This window comes from Onychostruthus taczanowskii, unplaced genomic scaffold, assembly GCF_017590055.1.
Source record: "Onychostruthus taczanowskii isolate IOZ18803 unplaced genomic scaffold, ASM1759005v1 scaffold115, whole genome shotgun sequence".
NCBI classification, from domain to species: Eukaryota; Metazoa; Chordata; class Aves; order Passeriformes; family Passeridae; genus Onychostruthus; species Onychostruthus taczanowskii.
Window position 1 is genome coordinate 991133 of NW_024498183.1, and position 20292 is coordinate 1011424.

Here is a 20292-nt window from a genome sequence, read left to right on the forward strand (position 1 = left end):
GTACAGCTATATTTGCCTCTTTCCCAACAAATCAATGATATTTTTGTCCTTCCCATATTGTAGCTAGAGTGGGTCCATCATAGAAGAAGAGTGTGAAGAAGCAAAATGCACCCTTGTGATATCACGTTGACATGAAGTAATCTTTGGGTTGCTCGCTAACAGAAAATACACAATATGTAGCAAGTTTTACTGATTATACATAGAAGTCTAAAATCAAAAGTATGTTTTTTCAGTTCACTCTGTGCATTCATTTTTTAATATTTTCATGTCTTCATCATATAAGAAGTAAGATGCACCTTGTATTCCTATGTTACAATAAAAAAGTCTTCACTCATTTAATCACATTAATCTTCCCCATAATAAACTGCTCCAACACAAAACTCTATACACCTTGTTCTAAACCATTAAAATGATACTTTCCTCTGGCTATTCACCATGTTTCTGCTGCCATGTCAGAGGAGCAGTGACGAAGAAAAAGGCATGTGTTGATTTCTCTTGACTCTGCTCTAACAGAAATACTGAAAAGACAGGTAGGACAGTAGCTACGTGAACTACTGAGGTCACTTGGTCTGTTCAGCCTGGAGAAGGGCAGACTGAGGGAGACCTCATCATAGTCTATAACTTGCTCATAAGGGGAAGAGGAGGGGTAAACACTGATCTCTTCTCTGTGATGACCAGTGACAGGATCTGAGGGAATGGCCTGATTTGTGTAAGGGGATGTTTGAATATTAGAGAAAGGCTCTTCACCCAGAGGATGGTTGGGCACTAGCACAGGCTCCCCAAGGAAGCTGTCACAGCACCAAGCCTGACAGAGTTCAAGGTGTGTTTGGACAACGTTCTCAGGCACACGGTGTGACTCTTGAGGATGGTCCTGGGCAGGGCCTGAAGTTGGACTCGGTGATCCTTATGAGTCCCTTCCAATTCAGCATATTCTGTGATCTTGAAAACTATTTGTAGCTAAGTTGCCAACACAAGAGTCCCAAGTTAAGCAACAGGTTTACAGTAATGTAACTCTTAGAACTGTTCAAAGGTACCTATCAAGGTCAAAATACTGCTAATGCACTTCAGACATTTTTGTAACAGTGCTGACATCATCCTGAATTAACTGCATAACAAAAAGAGCAGCTACCAGGAGTTTTCATCTGTCCTCTTGGAATCACAGCAACAGATTGTGGATTACCTGAGGTAACAGTGGAGGGAACAGTGAGTCACAATCTGCACTATCCCATAAAGAAGAGATGCATTTAATTAGAATTATGAGAGCATCTGAAATTTTGACACACACTGAAAAAGAGTTTATTCTACATCCCCTACCTCCTGAATTTGTACAGCAAAGACAAAACATTTTGCAGCAGAAAAGAAACATATGTTTTAGATACAAAATTGACCATTTAGGATGGTATTAACTACATCTTATTTTGCCACCAAAATCATCATCCATCTGAAAATTATCCTTCTCTGTGGTGATATACCCTAATTAGTCCTGCAATATTTTCCCTAATTTAATCTGTCTTCAGACATGCAAATATATGAACCAAAAGGACAGAAGGAGGACTCTACAGATTCTTTTTACTGAAAATGCTACAGTATAGTGAGAAAAATACTGGAAGTAACTTGCTTCACACTGGTTAACTACAGTTCTACCCTATCTTACTCAATCCAGAGCCAGTACTGTGCAAACTGCATTCTTATTATGCTTGTCTGTTAACTTTCAGAGTGAATATAAAGACCAAAGCAACACACCTCATATTGAAACCAAAGGAACAGCAAAAGATGTACTCCTCTTGGGGATGCGACCCTGCTAGTTAGTCAGTCAAGTACAAAGGATGCCGTCAAACTTGACAAGAGACACAAGCACACTTAGTTTATTCAAAAACAGATGGACATTGGCTCTAGCCAGGAGCATGTGGATTAACTGAATGATGAAAGCTGCTCACCACCCCACTTCAGAGGCTTTTAGGCTGTCTACCAAGACTGAAATTCTGAGACGGACACTCTATTTAAGCACCTCAGCCACCTCAGCCTCAGGTACATGGCACACACACAGAGACATACAACAAGGCTGCTCTACCAATGGAGATCTGCACCTGTTCAGATAGGAAAAACTGTTCAGTAAGATAAAATCAGAAAAGTCTCTCAAAGCTGAAGTGCAGCAGGCATCTTTACTTGCACCTTTTATAAGCATGTGTATCACCTGGTTTTGACATTCTAAACACTCTATGCATTTAACTATAATATACTTGAATATAATTTAAAGGTAAGGAAAAAAGAGAAAAGAAAACAAGACTCCAACTTCTCTTGCTGAGCAGTGAGGAGAAATCCACATTTCAAAGCATTATGGCATTTTAGGAATTACTCTAGCTTTCCAGCATGCATTGCTAAGTAGAACAGAATGTATCCCCTTTATGCTGATGGACCTAATAGCTGGCACTGCTGGTCTATAGAGAAATAATGTCTCCCCAATGACTAGGACAGTCCAAGACAGCTTTCTGGCACACAGAAAGATATTGGGTACATGCATGATTTGTTAAAATGAATAAGAATTAAATGGGAATAAAAATGAATGCCATAAATTAATTTTTTAGTATTAATTCTAAAATCTGTACACTGTATTCTTTTCTGACTTTCTTCACTTAATGCTTTTTGTCTTAGAGGAAATCTTTGTCTTTGAAATCATTGTAGCTACTGCTTAGCACATTATGGAAACTGATGCAATACTAAAAATGCTGATGGCCTATTAATAGTGAGTTTGCTTTTCAAACTAGAAACCTCTCCAACAGAGCTTCACAGGAATGGATAAAAATACTTCACTGAAAAGCCCAAGAATTTTTGCACAATAAAACAAGGAGACACTAAGCCTACTCAAAATAAAGATACTTTCAGTGCCTGACAATATTAACTATCATTTCTCATAATTTCTTTTCAGAATTTAGGAAACCTCATTATATAAACAAAACATTTTAAATCCACCAGTTTTCAAATCCTTCTCAATTTAATTGAATGAAAAAAACTGCAAACACATCAGTTATTCATGAAAACACACAGAACAGCATTCAATGTAGCATTAGCAACTGTTGCGTTAGTAACTAATTTTTAGCAAATCAATTAACATGCAATATTTAGGCAGAGTATGTTAACATAGGAATTTGAAGGCTGTTGCAGAGAATGAGCATATTTAGCAAACACAGTAATACGTTTCTTGTCTCTCCACCTCAGCACTAGCTACCCTAGAGCAGGCAATCCTAAGGAAATTTTTATCCAGCTTGAGGATTTATTCCATCAAGAGCCAGGGTTTCTCTTCAATTCAGCTTCAGAACAACATTTCAGAATCCACACTGCTTTTAACTACATGTTAAAAATGAATAGTTCTGCTCTTATTCCCTCAAAAACAACACCAGTGTTTTAGATTAAACACTCCTATTTACAGGACTTCTAAATTTCTTTTTTTTTATCATTAATTGTAATGATGTAAGGTCCCCTTCTAAAGGTGTCTGATTTAGGGTTTTCTTTTTTTTTTTGTCAAAAGGACAAATTTGGCAATAAGCAAGGGCCTTCACTGAGAAAGTTTGACAAATACATTTAGAAACTCCAGTAACATTCTACCATTCATGACTCAATGAAAAGCAATCAAGACCTAACGAAGTCAGTAAAGACAATTTTGTGAACAAAGCCAAATAAAATTCAACTATGATTTTGACTAAAAATTAGATGGTAGGTTTTTTTCCTAACTTCCTGAGCAGTTCTGTACACGTAAGAATTTTGTAACCAAAACACCAGAGCACTGCCAAAACTCCAGATACAGTATGAATACCCTAAGTGGTATCTACTTTTTAAAAGAAATGAAGTAATTGAGATGTAGTCTTATTTTCAGGACTTCCTTCTCTGTGAAAATGATACTGAAGGTGATATTTGGATCCCATTATTATCCAAAAATGTACAGAATCCACTACAGCTACAACCCCTAACCTTCTTAACATATCCCTACTTTCTTGAAACAGCCATAAACTATACACTGATATATGCATTATTGAAAATGTAGAAAAAAATGGAATAGATTTTAAATTATTGGTCAAGAAACAACCAAAACATTTTCAATTCAACATGCCTGGAAAGTTAAATCTTCAGAGGAACTGATTTTTTGGAACCTAGTAACTGGTATTAACTAGCATTAAACATATAAAAATAGAACAAAACAGAAGTTACTACATTTAAGCACAATATTATATGAAGATCTAAGCAAATAAAAATCAACCTGTAGGTCATCCTTTAATTTCCCCATCTCTCATATTTTATTTGACAAGGAAACTGGAATATAATATTCCTTTGTGTTTTGTCCACTATATATATTTTTTTTATTTAGCTTTTTTTGCTATCTGTTTGGCACTCCCAAGAAGAGCCTCAGAACTGTGATCCTGTTTGGTTCATAACTGGTCTCTCTACTTCTCTTGCACTAATTTTTCAAAATTTTGTCTATTATTTGAGCATATAAAAGAAAATTAAGGAAGGTACACATAGCATTTTGCATGAAACCCCGGGAGTGAATGCAACTGTAAAAGAGAACTCAACCCCACACATTTACAATTAAATATTTGTGGCAAAAAAATGTGTATCAACTCTGTATTGCTATAGTGACTGTGGCACATGCAGTTTTTCAAGGGCCAAATGCAACCCAGATACAGATAACTACATGTTTTAACATAGATACATAGAACTTAAAAATCCAGGAGGAAATCTAGGGAATAATTAATAAAAAAAAATTTACCTGTGAATTTCTTACAGGCTTGAAATACAGAAGAATGCAAAAAAAAAAAAAAAAATCCCCACATGTCAAACAAGCACCTTTGCATAAGAGAATGTGCAGATCGGAGTGGCAGTGATCACTTCCTATGAAAAATGTTTCTTTGGTATTATCACATTTACTAGCTCAGATGCCGTCCTTCATTAGGCCTCTTATACCAACGTGACAATATTGATATTGGAGGTCCAATACAAATAATATTTAAAACATGGGGGTTTTTAAAATATATTCTACACAAATTCAATATTAAATTGCTGTAAAACCAGGAAAAAAGCTAGAAGCAAATAGGCAATGTTGCAAGATTTGAAAGGAGGAAGATTTACTACAATAGATCAGATTAAAAAATTACTTCTTTTATAGACTGATTGTGCTCAGTATTGTGGCCAGTCCTGTTTTATAAATTTCTGTAATAATTATCTGGACAAGGGGATCTAGCTCCTCGTGAGTAAGTTTGTAGAGGACACCAAGCTGGGTGGGAGCGTTGATCCACTGGGGGGAAGGAAGGACCTACAGAGGGCTGTGGACAGGTTGTGTCAATGGGCAGAGGCCAGTTGTTTAAGGGTCAGCAAGGCCAAGTGCCAGGTCCTGCCCTTGGGTCACAACAACACCAAGCAGCTCCACAGCCTGGGGGCAGAGTGGTTGGAAAGCTGCCCAGCAGAAAAGGACCTGGGGGTGCTGGTTGGCAGCTGTTGAACCTGAGCCAGCAGTGCCCAGCTGGCCAAGAAGGCCAATGGCCCTGGCCTGCATCAGCGATAGTGTGGCCAGCAGGAGCAGGGCAGCGATCGGCCCTGTACCCAGCACTGATCAGGCCACATTTTGAATCCTGTCGTCTGTTTTGAGCCCCTCACTACAAGACTGCAGCACATTGAGGTGGTGGAGTGTGCCCAGAGAAGGGCACCAAAGCTGGGGAAGGGTCTGGAATACAAGTCCTATGAGGAGTAGCTGAAGGAGCTGGGGGTGTTTAGCCTGGAGCAAAGGAGGCTTAGGGTGACCTTATCACTCTCTACAACTGTCTGGAAGGAGGCTGTAGCCAGGTGGGAGTCAGTCTCAAAAGGAAACAGCATCCAGTCACACCAGGGGAACTCTGGATTGGATATTAGGAAAAATTTCCTCACCAGAAATGTTGCCAAGCATTAGAACTAGCTGTCTAGGGAAGCGGTAGAGTCTAGCTCGCTGGAGGTATTTCAAAAGACCCATTGATCTGACTAGCACTTAGGGAAATGTTTTAGTGGTGGACTTGGCAGTCCTGGATTAAGAGCTGGACTTGATGATCTTATAAGTCTCCTCTAATCTAAATAACTTTTTGATTCTGTGGTTTTTTTTGTGTAGCATGAATATCAGACATTTTAGGAGAAGCAAAAAGCTAGCCCAGGCAGTAGTACAGCACCACACTGGACAGTGTAAGGAAGCCCTAGCACAAGAGAAACATACCTTAACTTCTGTTGCAAAATTAATTAGTAAAATGTCATGAATCATCACATAATGTTTTTCAGTCTCTATAGAGATTGCATTATATATCATTATATGGTATTAAAGCACAATACACTAAATGTGTATTAAACCACTTGCTTAAGCCACTTCATAAGCAGCTCCTTAGCTCTTCCACACTGAAACCTTTGCATCATATATCTAATATATATTCTGTCTCTCTGTGTGAGACTTCACGTACTGATACTCTCACATCTATAGATTATACAGATAATCTCCAATACAGCAGAAACTACACCATGATTGAAAGCAGCATGGCTGCTTGCGGCTATTAGAAAGTCTGCATAGGTGTGAGTTCTCTGGATCTCAAGGAAACACAGAAATTCATATCTGTATGATCTGGGATTGGAGAGGCTATTAATGAATTTCAAGATCTCCTATCAGTGCTTTTCTCACTGCCCCTGAGAACAGACTGACAATCTGAAGGATTTGATGTAATTGCTTCTCTTAGAGACCCCGAAAAAAACCCAGCCGGGAACCATGTAGTGCCCCAAAACTTTATGACTTAAGTGCAAGGCAGTTCCAGTCATTTGGGACAGCTTCTTTTGGCAGAACACTTCAGTGACAAGGAGCCTTGGGGTGTACAAAGGAAAGGACAAGAGACTTTTCAGCTTCTGTTCACACTAAAACTAAAGGATCCTTCTAAAATGATGGCTGATTAAGCCCCTGTTAATCCAGCTTTAAACTGCTACTAAATGTAGAGCTTGGGTGACACACATTTTTAACAGATCCCCAGTCAATATTCTTATAATTTTATGGTAAATCCTCTACAGTTCTTAATAACTAAGCAGAAGCACATACAGCTACAGGACTCATACATCTGTACATGAGGCAGCAATTTCACCAAACACTGTTTGGCTAATTATCTTGGAAAACTTTCCTGGCTACATTATTTAGTTATTATTTATTTTTTTAAACAAAACCCAAGCATACAGAAGACCTCAACACAAAGTGCAATTCACTTTGTCTTTCAAGGTGGTGAAGAAGACTGAACAATGAATTAACAAAGTCCGCTGGTGATGGAGGGGATCCAGTTTGAGGGGCAGTGCCATCACTAAGTCTTTTCTTTCTAAGCCTGGGCTTTCTGAACCATTTGCTATGATAGCTCAAGTGAGTTGATAAAGACATGTTAGTACTCAAGACCAGGGAAAAGAACAGAATCATTTTGTGACAAGGCCTTAACACCTTTCCTACACCCATACACATAAACATTGGAATTTTCTTCTCAGTAGTAGTTGGTGTCTTGCACCCCATACTGATTAAAACCTCTTCTATTCTCTTGCACTTAAAATTCAAAAATCTCCCCCCACCCAGGCTGATGGCTTTTCATTAGCGTGACTGTTATTGTCCTCTGACCCTTGTCATTCAGAAAACAGACAATCCAAAAAATACAAGTTGTTCAACAAAAGCACCTTATTAATAAAGCAAAGGCGACATCACAGACTTAAGAACTTCCAAACTGGTATCACAAAAAGCAGCATCACCTGAGGACACATGCTCACTGCTAGCTTGCTATGTGACAATTGCACTAGGTGATACAGTCTAGTTGGCTAGAGCCAGCTAGAAAAATGCCTAAAAATGCTAAGGAAGATGGCAAAACTCATAATGGATGAAGATAATCATAGAGAGATTTACTTTGTTTTGAACAGTCTGTCAAGGACTTGCTTTATATCCTCTTTCCCTGATAAATCTTAAGAAATTAAAATAGCTTGACTTTTCAGGGCAGCAGATTGCCTATGGAGGCTCCCTGGGCTATGGTTTCTGCATATGGCAAAAGAAAACATCAATGACATAAACACTTTCAAGGACCAAAAGTTTCTGGGGATGTGGGGCTGTTCAAAACATTTTATGCATAATGATTCTAACTTAAAAAGTTTAGAGATGGACTAAGCTTTTGATATCTGCTTATTACTACTTTTTCTCCATTTTTCTTGATTCCTTGTACACCACAGAATGTGTGCAATGTTGGAGGCTGATTTTTGAAGGTGAGGGTTGGGTAAGTGTTGCTTATCAGGGTGGTTTTTATTTTGTTGTGCTGTTGGGTTTTTTTTTACAGTTGTTTTATGTTTATACTTCTAAAGTCTTACATACCCTACAGTAATACCCTGCACAAAGTGAAGTAACACTGATATAGATGAGTATTTATGATGCAGCTGAAACACAAGGAACCAGCTTCTTTCTGAAGCATCTGAAAAGTTCCTCTTCCTACTAATTATAGATGAGGCTGCACAGAGATCAGTTAAACTCTATTAACTCTATCATCATCTTCTTGATGATCTTCACCAAACATGTCTAGCCATGAAAAACTATTTTTATTGCATACCTGGAAGTTCCCTTGCTCTGCAAACCAAAAAAGCTCCACAATTAGAAACCTCCTGAATTCTCTAAAAGTATCAAGCGACACATTTCATATGTGCCTGAATCCAGATATGCTTTGCCTCTACCAGTGAATCCTAACCTCTGACATTTCATTTATGTCTTTAAGTTCATTATTTCCCCCACATAGCTATTTTAAAAATAATGGGAGGATACAACACCTGGTGCTTCGATGCCATTTGCTTTGTAATTTACATCTTTGAGAGTTTACACTCAAAATACAGCCTAAAAATTAAGTCATTCCCATGCTTAACATAGAGAAGAGAGGAAGGGAAGTGCAGTCAAGTCTGAACACCAGCATGATTGAGTTGTTCATCTTGCTGACAGTGTGGGAAGCAACCCTGTATTTATGAAGATTCGGGTTGAAGAAAATTTGGTAGAGAAACAGATAAATCTCTAGGGAGGAAAGCATTCTGTGATAAATTCCTGTCTCATGAACTAAACAAACCTTAATCTCTAATACTTTTAGTTTTTATATTATCTCTCACAAACAATTGTAAATCGGATTAGATGCATACTAGAAGTTATTTTTCCAGAAAAGCTATTCCACAAGTCCACTGTAGAACACCTACATTGAAAATTAGCTGCTCAGTGAAAATGTTTTTCAATGCCATATGTTGAACTTTCGATATAGAGTAAAATTTATTTACAACCCCTATATGGCCTTAATCCTCTTGCATCCAGTAACAAAGACATTAAAATGGTTAAAAGTTATCCTGTAGTTAGAAGTGATCCTTTATATCCTTAGCTCTTTTTCCCCTCTCCTGGAAGTTTTAAAGTGCATGTCTGAGTAAAATGTAGATTTAGCCATTTGAATGGAGGCCTTTTTGCCGCTTCACGTGGATAAATTGCTTAATACTCAGTAACTGTGTGTGTGTGGGGGGGTGTATGGCAACATGACTGAACAGCATCATTCAAGCAGTAAAGGAGTTATGACAGTGACAGTGTTTAGAAAGATATCCCAAAATTGCGTTTCCAGCAGATTTGCCAGAACCTTCTCCTTCAACTTCCCACAGAATCAGTTTCTCTTGCAACACAAAAGTACTATAAAAATAAAGTCTTAAGTTATAAAATGTTAAGACAGATACTTCTTGAGTATCCCATTGGTCAAATATGATACAATTTCCTTCACACAGACACCTACTTTAAAAATGTGATCACAGTAACGTGTAAGTAATGTAAGCTTAGATTAAAAGGCCTAATGAAATCCTCCTGTTATTTTTCTTTTCTTTACTACATGAACTTAAATATTGTGTGCATGCCTGAGGGGACAGGTCTTAAATCTAGCTACAGTTTAGATGCTGCTAACTCTGGCTGATCACTGGGCTTACTGAATGATGTATCTCAAACCGAACACTTCTAAAGTGGATCTAAAATTAAGAATTACCTTAAACTAAACACTGGGTATTTTAACAGGAAACAGTATTTCCATTTTGCAAAGGCAATACCCATGCAAAGAAAATAATTCAGTTCAGAGGTAGTGTTCTCACTTCTGTGTCCACAGAAGACTTGATTACACACATGGATATTATTTCGTGTTCCAGTTTATCTGCAATTTGAATATACAGTACTCATGCTTAATGAATTAATTAATTCAGGGCAAGTCTCTACTTGGTTACACGTTAAAACTCCTCTCATTGTAAAAGAGCACTTACATTATTCAGCCATCCAATTTAAATTAATCATTATTGGGGTAAAATGTCTGTATTTTAAGCAGAGAAATGGAACATTTTTAGTATTTAAAGCACTACAAATAAAATTCCATAATGTGTCTAGCAGTTCATTCAACTGCATGGTTCCTGAAACCACTTTCTCCTATGCCCTGTATCCTTATTAATACATTTATGCTAGCAAAGGATTAGATATCCTGATTACTCCAGCAAGATGAACGTTATACAAAAAAAATACAACAGTATTGTTTTCTGTACAGTGATCCTTCAAGAATCAGCAGATTTGTTGGCACCTTCTCCTTCAGCTTCCTGATAAGATCAATTTCTTTGCAATGAGAAGCAAGTATAAATTTCAAGAAAGCCACAGACAGTAAAATTAGGCAACTGTATTTTGCTTTCATTCTTATACATACCTGATTGGGATGATATAGGAAAACAGTAGGAGGAAGCGGAAAAGGTTGCGATACCATGGGCCTACGAATCCTTGCAAAGTTACCATAACAACTGATAGTGCAACTAAAGCCAAAAACAGGGCTTTGGTCAGTTGATTCAGTTCCAGGTCCAGCAAGCCAACCTGAAGGAAGAAAAAGAAATCCAGTTAGTCAGGAGTTTTTCTTAATTTATGCTTCTGCAATGCAAACAATTAGCGATCATTTGCTTTGGTTATTCCTACCTATTAAAAATCCATGCACTTGTAACTATTAACTGAACTTTGATAATTGCATTGATTGTTATTCCTATGCTTGCACACAAAAGATGTTCCCTGGGTTTGTGGCAATAACAAATCCTAGAACCAATGCGAACTGTCCCAGCCAAGCCTTTTGAATGCCTTCAAGTCTGACACATCCCTTCCTCCATTCCTTGCTCTAGGACAGGAACACAGAAGGGCAAGGAGAAAAGATAATTACAGATTAACAAATGAGCAGGGACAATTTTCTTCTGTCATGCTTGCAGCAAAAATACTGGTATGGTGTATTACATTTGTAGGGAGCTCATTGACTGCTAGAAGATCAAATACCTGTTAGATTCAAGAACCAACAGGCACATGGGACGGAGCCTGTGACTTATTCACGTGACAAGTGCACTGCAACTCATCACTGTGCTCTCATCCCACTCTGTAAATCTGAACCAATGCCACAGAAATTACTTTTAACTGTAAAAAGCTTTCACTTATCCAATATAATAGTAAAACCAACAATCTAGGAGAATATCCATTTTCAAACCAATATAGTGAAACAGGGCTTCAACTTCAAATGAATATAAAGGTATTTGATTTAGAAACATTTTAAGTAAAACATTAGGAGAAGCTATCCTTCATCCACTGTTTCTCAAGAAAAAAATATATTTAAGCTATGTAACCAAGACTCTCACCATTTCAATAATGTATGATGTAAGCTAGGGTATTTTTAATCCACTTTTTTGGATGCTCTAGTAGTCAGTAAAATATGTGGGAAAATCATGTCAGGAAGAGTTTCCTAGGCCCCATCACAGATGCCCCTTTTATCTCCAAGTCTTGCCAGTAAGAGCAGTAAAACATAACACTTCCTTAGATAACAAACAGTCTGCAAAAGAAGCACTTTAAATATAGTTCTTAAAAATTCCAGCAATCTTGCTTACACATGGGCTGTCCCTTCCCTAGAGAACCAGGCAGCTGAAGACCACAGTGGCTGATTTATCAGCTGCATTTAAAAAGCAGCACAACGAGGACAAATATCTTGCAATTTCCGCTGCTTCAACTACTACATAGTTTATGCTTGAATTATTGAGAAAAATAGGTTTTTGGATTAAAATGAAGAAAAATGAAGCCAGGGAAGTAGAGCATGTTTCAAAGCCCAGATCTTTTTGCGTTGACAAAGGCAGCCTAAGTTTCAGGCCTCGCTGAGGATCAGATGAAGTCATTATTCATTCAGTCAGGGAAAAAAGACTCAATTACCTCAACCTAAAGATGCTATCAATGAATGCAAAGTGCATATTTTACTCTATTCATCCAAATCCCATTAAAAAGTGAAAGGAATGATTTAATCTGGCCTTCTAGAGTTGGTCTTTTTTTGTAATAAAATAAAGAATCACTGTCTTGCAATATGCATAACTACTACCTCACACTTTTTTTTCCCCTGCATCATGGTAGTGAAAGCCTATCTCTCCCCTCTCCACCCCCCATAAAAAACCCCACCCCAGAAGAGAAATGAATAAAGAGCTTCTTAGGAAAGAATGCCATTTTTAGGACAGAAACATTACATTTAGCCCACTGCACATTCATATGTAGCTAACTCAAAGCATTAATACCTTTCTAATTGATGAAGACAGATGTGAATTCAAGTTTGGGACCCAAAAAAATGTGTTTGGAGAGGTGTTATGATAATAAAAAAGTCAATGCTGAAAAACTTTTCACACTATAAATCTTTTTCTCAAGAAAACTTGCTTTGCTACTAATAATGCGATTCTTTTTAATATAGATCATACTGTTGGTCATGGTAAATGTTAGTATTTTTTTTACTATAGTAAGTAAAGTCAATTGCAAAATTCTACTAAAGAAGGCACACAAAGAAAGTAAGTTTTAATAGAAATGCATTCTCCATTTCTCAAAAACTAGTTACTCCAATGTACTAAAAGATGCTTAATTAGTTTAATTCTGCAGTCAACTAATGAAACGCCGCTGAACTATCCAGATAAATTTCATGTAGAAATTCACTAACATTCTCTAAAATGCATCTGAATATTGGAAAAATGGATAAACTTCATTTTAACTAGACTGTGATTTTACCAAAGCATTTGTAAAATATGCCATCTTCCAAAAGCTATTTATTTTCTTTGGAAAATAGTAACTAGAATAACTATGAAAATATTAGAAATGGATGAATTAAGAATTGCAGTAATTTTCCAAGTTTATTTCCCATATTAGTAAAACAAATTTTCTTCTACTTGTCATAATATTTGTTCTGTTTGAAACAACTTAACAAAATTAAAGACATCACTGGAAATTTTAATCTCCAAGGGAAAATTTGTATGTAATGTCTAAGAAAACCACAATAGTTTTGCAAAGGGGCTACTCTACGATAATGAAAATGAACACAATAATTGCCTGTATAATTTAAAATGCTACTAATGGCAACAGCCACAAATCCATTTAGCTCCTCTTTAATTTATGCACAGAGTTTTAAATAGCTAATGGTTCTCAATAAAGTAATGGCTTATACCATCAATTGTCTACTTGCGTGGTAAAAAAGCTGACAAGTTTTTCAAATACTTCATATTTGAATGAGGGAATGATTCAAAGTCTACACTTTACATTTTGGGTCACAAGGTATAATTCGTTATCTTATGAGAAAAGTCTTAATTTAATTAAAAAGCTGAAAACAAGAAGAACTTTTCTGGTTACTGAAATACAATCTGAACAACAATACTGCCCTAGATGCTTAACTTTTAGGGAAGGTTATCTTCTGAAGCTATTATTGTAGCAATAGAACAATTCTTTTAGCACTATAAAATGTATATTACTTTGAAAATGAGAACTTTTAAAATGCTAGAATACTGAAATGCAAAATTTGATAACTAAATGTTCTAAAATGGCAAAGTTTTCTCAACATAGTGTAGTGCAGCCATTTTTTATTCAATTACAGTTTCAAGTGCATTAGAAATAATTGCTCACGAATAGCCTTTAAATGCCCTACTTTAATACTACTGAAGTATTATGGCACAGTCTTAGGACACAGACTTCCCCCTGCAACCAAATTCCTCCACAAAGGTAATTATATTTCAGTAATCAGCCTGGTTCTGCACTGTCAAACACTACATTGACTACAATGAAATTTCATGGTATGCATGTTTGAGAGGGACTTGGATTTTAATTTGCACTGCAAACATAAACATTTCTTTCTATTTTTAATACATGCTCTGAAATTAATTTATCGCCTTGAATACTAGTATATTATATATGTTTCCATTAACTGTAGCCTACACTTATTTGTAAACGGTATGTAACAGTAAATATTTAAAAATACTAAAATTCAAATAATACATCTTTCAGCTGCAGGGTGACAAAAACAAGATCTGCCTAAGAAAAATTATTAGTAGCATTCTATTATTTATAAAAAATTATATATATATTCTACTGTACAGTCAGCGGCATTTATCCAAACCCCCATGACTTTCTTCAGTAGTCTGTTAAACCCTCCCCATAGTCCCTGGAAATAACAGATTACTAATCTGTGTTTAAAGGCTAAATAAAGCGACACATCCTTATCTACCTACCTTAATCTTTGACACTAAAACCACAAAGAGCAACTTTGGAATCTGTAAATGTTTCTTCTTTCTTAAGTCTCCTATGATTCAAAGTCTTGGCTGCTCAGCAATCCAGGTAACCACATTAAGATAAATATAACTATGAATCAAAACAAGTAAATTCAGGTTTAGGAAGCATCTTGCCTTAATTCCCTCTGCTCATGCAATAGTCTGCATAAATATGTTTCTCTACAAACCTGACTGGATTAATGTCAAACCTACCAAATCTTGCATACAGTATGGTACATTGTTTAATCAATATCTTTTTCATTCTTTTAATGAGTAGATTCGAAGGTGGGAAAAGCAAAGAAAACACAAAAATATATAAAGCCACCATTTAGTAAAAAAAGTCACCTATCCCTGCTTTTTGTGATATCAATTTTCAGACATAGTCTCATCACTGGTTTAGCTGCAAGAGCAACAATGAAATCTTGAAAATATTTTGTGAAGCACTATAAACCTTTTACAGGTTTTAAAATTGAGCAGTTTAAAATTAATTTTGGAATTGAGCAATAATGCAGGGGGAGGACTGATCTACTTAAGTTCATAAAACTGAAATAAATTTTACTTATTTAGTCCACTCCATTTGACTTATGCAGAAGTAATTACCAGAAAATAGTTCATTTGATTCCAGTAACATTTTCTGTCTTACCTTTGGCAAAAAAAATATTCATCCTTCATGCAACCGAACCTTTGAGCAAACTGAAATATTTGTTATCATGTTAATACTGCAGTTTTATGGAACTGAATTATGTCATTTGTACACTGATTGCAACAAATAATTTTAGATATTTAGTGTTAATTGTACCCCCAAAAAAACAAATTACTTCTCTTTATTCGTACATAAATCAGTCCGCCTCCAATGCATAGGCATTGAAAACAGCAGAAATTTTACAACTCAAGAAGCAATATAGTTCATTGTCCAATGAAACAGAAGCTCAAGTACATTTCTGTAGTGTCTTGATGCATATTCAATACCAGAGGTTTAACTGCTCTTAAAAGCACAATACTATTATTATTATTGTTTTGAAATTACCCTTCTGACTTGCCTGGCTTTACTTTAACACACTATTCATAAATTAATATTTATGTGTTTTGAAATAAATGAATCACTTTGGAAGCAGAATTCCCCTTTTCAAAATAGAAATATCTATAATTCTAAAAGGAAAAAAAAAAAAAAAAAAAAAAAAAAAAGAGGACTCACACCATTCTTTTATATTGTTGCCTTTACCAGACTCAACATCATCTGAGTCTGGATACTCAAATTGAAGCTTGAGAGTCCTCTCCAGGATTTTAGAGATGCTTAGCTCTCTCTAGTTGTCTACTGCAATAAAAACCGTAAGTGAGCTATTTCCACAACTGCACTTTGGTAGGGCTCAGTTGTTTGAAGAAAGGCACTTGTTTTGTCGAATGCTAGTCACAGATTTCATAACCTTCCTAAATGTGTCTTCTTTTTCAATTGTATCCTGGTTTACCTGAATACCAGCAATTTACTCTTTTTGTAGTAAAACACACTGTTTCAAATGATCCCAATGAGAGAAACTGAACACGACTCGTTCTTAATATCCTTCTGACCATAAATCTGGCTTTCATTAACACTTTTGCGGTTTGGGAAACTACAGCACTGTCTCTAAATACTCTTCAATCCGACGTTTGTTCTTAGAACGAGTCTTTACGCAGAGCAACGAAGCCAAGCCGCGGGTATTTGGCTTTCGCTCCGCTTTGCCCGAAGGCGGCAGGGGAGGCTGGGGCGGGCAGCGCTGCCACGCGCGCTTTGGTCAGCAGAGGGCGCCCGCGCCCGCCTGTGCCGCAGGAGGCTCGGGCGGCGGGGAACGCTCGGAGTTACTGAGCGCCTCTGACACTCCCGATCGCGCACTCGCGCTGTGCGGGCTCCTCCGCGGCGAAACGCTACACTCCACACACCTTTATACAGCCACAGTCTGGCACCTTAAGGCAGCAGCAGTCAGATGCTGTGCGACCATATGTTCTCCGACTTCGCTACGTATTTGTCACGAACGCGAATGATTAAACCGTATACAGAGCACGTTAGGAAATCGAAAAGGTTAACAGCCCCTGGAATTCCGGTATCCATACAGGGACTGTGCTATATTACAGGCTCTCCTCCTACTAAAAACTACCAGTTGAAAACATTTCATTGAGACCACCCATCAATTTAGAATAATTGCTTCAGTAATCTAAGATAACTAGTCATACTGGAAATTTCAATGAAAAGCATTCACATAGTGAAACTCTAATTCGTCAGGGTTTTATTCAATTTGAAAAGATCTAGGTACACAGCACAGAAGACATTTAGAGTTTCTAAGCACTCGCAATCCTCCTTATATCTGACCAATATTGCTAAGACATGGAATTCTCGGGGATGGGGGAAGAGCAGGATTTAAAAGTGCTTGATTTTACACTGGAACTTTATAATCAGATTTATATTTCATATGTACCTTTCACATGTGCTTGTTATACCTTCTTTAAGCTCAGCCATCATCAGCTTCAACTCAAGACTTTTCTAGGACGCTGTCATGTAATCAGGTCTTTCAAGGGTCAGAATACAGAATAAACAGCTTTACACATTACACACTATTGTTTAAACACACTCAATGGAGATGGCATTTTTTCAAATCTGAACAGGTTAAAAGACATTATTTACTCTCTCACAGATTAAGACAATTAGCTGCACCAAAATAACTGCAAAATTAGCACAGAGAAAACTGGTTCCAAAACTTTTATTATGTAAAATTTGCATATAAATAAATACATGAATGAAAAAATTTGACATATATGTAAAAAAAAAAAAGCTCAGTAATGGGTACTATTTCCTTCAAGAAAAAAAAGGGACCTACCAAATTGACAACAACAGCTAGCTCTTTCATTTGCATAAATGTTGGGAATAGTAATCTATTACTAGAATCTACACATCAGACCATGTGGCTGACTGGTCTAAATAACTTTTTCAAATAGAAAACTGCACAAATGTAGTATTTTCATAGTAGGGATTGAATTTGTGGGTTTTACATATGACACAGTAAGTTTAATCATATTTCATAAATGGTATGAGAACCTTACAGCTTTCTCAAAGACATCTTTGAAACTGAATACTGGAAAATGTATCCCTCTAGAAATCCAACATTTCTGTACTCCACATTCGAAAGAAGGTGTTAGTAACTCATCTCCTCACAGACTATCTAGATTAAGCTATTAGCAGAGATTATTACATTTTATAATGAGTTTAATCTCACACAGGGCTGGGGTAAGAGAGGTCAGAGCTAAGGTTATCAAAACACATGTCAATTTTTCCATTAAGAATATAATTAAATAAATGAAGCCAAGGACCCAGAAAGTCTAAGCTTACTTTAAAATTTCACAATTTCATTTTATCTCAAACTGAAAGTAAGCTTAAAAACAGTAGAAAGGATATGCTTTCCTTTCATCTTATTAGAGGTTAAATTCAGAGGTGCATTTTTAAAATTTCTTTCTAGGTAAATTACATACATTTTATTTTATTACACCTTGTTATTTTAAAAGTTAATGAAAGTTGGAAAAAAACTTCAATGAGAAACACTGATATATTAAGTTGGTGCTTATGCCACAAATGAGATGGAAATCAGAGCTGCAACCTTTCTTCATGGAAATGTAAATAAGGTAATACAGTAGATAGAACACATAGATTATTAAAGTGACTGAGGAAACTTTCCAAAGATGGATTAGCCAAAAAATGAAAAAGAATGAATAAAGTTCTTGAATCAAGAATTACAATTGGCAGTATGCACTGATTCATTAATTGGTGGAGCATTTCTACAACCTCCCTCCATGTCCATCATTGAACCTGTCTCAGCACAGGTCCAGATACAAACACAACCATCCAGGTATTCTTGCACAGGAAATCTGGTTAAAAAAATGAACAGCCACACAACACAAAGCATCTCAAAGTTTGTTTTGAAGCATTTAAATCTGAATCCTATTCATAAGGAATATGAATGTATATTTATATATAATAATATTCAAGAATAAATGGAAAAATGTGTGAGAAAGGAACTGAGAAAGAGCATTTTGACTGCATCAAACTTTTGTCTCTGCACCTAGGTATTCTGAAGTATAAAATCCTGTTAGCCTGCAAACCGAGAAGAAATTATTCAAAAAGCCTGAGATACATATTGAAAGAAAAACTTGTTTTTTACTTCAAAATTAAACAGGACCTTGAAAGCTGCTCCGTCCAGTGGGAAATTAGCAGTAGTCTCCTAAAAGTTTAATTAAATGTCAAAATATATGGAAAAATGCCCAAGAAAGGGGAGTGACCCTTCTTCAAGTCTGAGTAGAAATACCCAAAATAAATCCAGAGCAAATGTCCACAGCCATTTAAGGCACATTCACTGAGAAAAACAATCTTCTCAGTGAAGACTTCTAGATAAGATTTGATGTGCAATTTCTTACTAGGTATTATGCAAAAACATCAATTTTCAGATTCAAATGTGTAGAAGAAATTATGACCTGAGCTCGAAAATTGCTAGCTCAATTTTAATGCACTGATGTGTTTACAAATAAAACTGTCTATCTGAAACAAATATCAAACTTTTTAGTTGAGGAATATCAACAAAAAGGTTTTTAAGATGGTTCTTAATTTTTTTTTCTTTATACAGTTACATGTTGTTATTCATAATCTATATAATGTCTGTGTTACTAGTGCCTTCTTCTGTCCTAAAATAAACACAAAATATATTTCAACACAATTAACAGAACATGTTGCTTTGAAATTATTCTTGGGATCATACAAACAAATAAGGCTCTGGAATAATATTTTCCAAAATGTTGTCCATAGAGATCAGAAGTATTTAATTGTCTTTCTTGTCAGATACACAAAAGAGCTGTAAATATGTACAAATGCATATACATAACACATATTTTAATTTTTTACTTAATTCTAAATTTGTTTTTACCCACAGAGAGATTAATATTTCAAAAATTCTGCTTTCCTAAGGTTTAAGAGCTGAATTTCATTATCAGAATTCAGCAATCAAGTGGTGCATTTGTGCATGTGTGCAGGATGGTGGTTTTATTAAAGAAAGCCTCATCTGAACAACAAAAATTAACTTTATGATATCACTACATTTTTGAGGTTTTTTACATCATTAAATTTATCCGCTGAAATAGCTTTATTTCTATTAAGTAAGCAACAACAACAACAAAATCTTACCATAAAAGTCAACTCCTTCTTTTTGTGTTTATATTCTTAAAAACATTTTATGAACCACTTCATACTTAATGGTTTGCAAGCAATCCCAACAGTTGGGAATTGTGTGAAAAGTTGCACAGACTGACAGATGAAGTGAAAAGGTCTGTATTAATTTTCCAAAGAAAGAAATGCACTGAGTGGTATTTCACTATGATTATACTCCAAAGTACCAATTAGAACGCATATCAGAAACTAGAGCAAGTTGACACTCTGCAATAAAGCAAATAATTTCCAGTTGGAGGGGCAGAAAATGTTAATATGCGATGTTCAAGACTACAAGAATCTTTGTAAAAGGAAGTAGCTAATAAGGTTTAATGATGCATGTCAGGAAGCCACAGTATGTAGGGAAACACAGCTGGCTTCATTTTGTAAACTATTTGATATACACATCTTTCTAGTTCACGATTATCAGCTGTGCAAGTGCCACAGGGGACAGT

General features: G+C 36.1%; 1 protein-coding gene across 2 annotated transcripts in view; it reads right to left on the bottom strand.

Annotated features, from left to right (window-relative positions):
* ATP9B (ATPase phospholipid transporting 9B (putative)) overlaps positions 1-20292 on the bottom strand; it is a 155101-nt gene that overhangs the window by 39142 nt on the left and 95667 nt on the right. For both annotated transcript variants that reach the window (XM_041427466.1, XM_041427465.1), the window contains exon 12: positions 10746-10906. In XM_041427466.1, coding sequence (XP_041283400.1) covers positions 10746-10906 — 161 coding nt within the window. The remainder of the gene's footprint in view (positions 1-10745; positions 10907-20292) is intronic.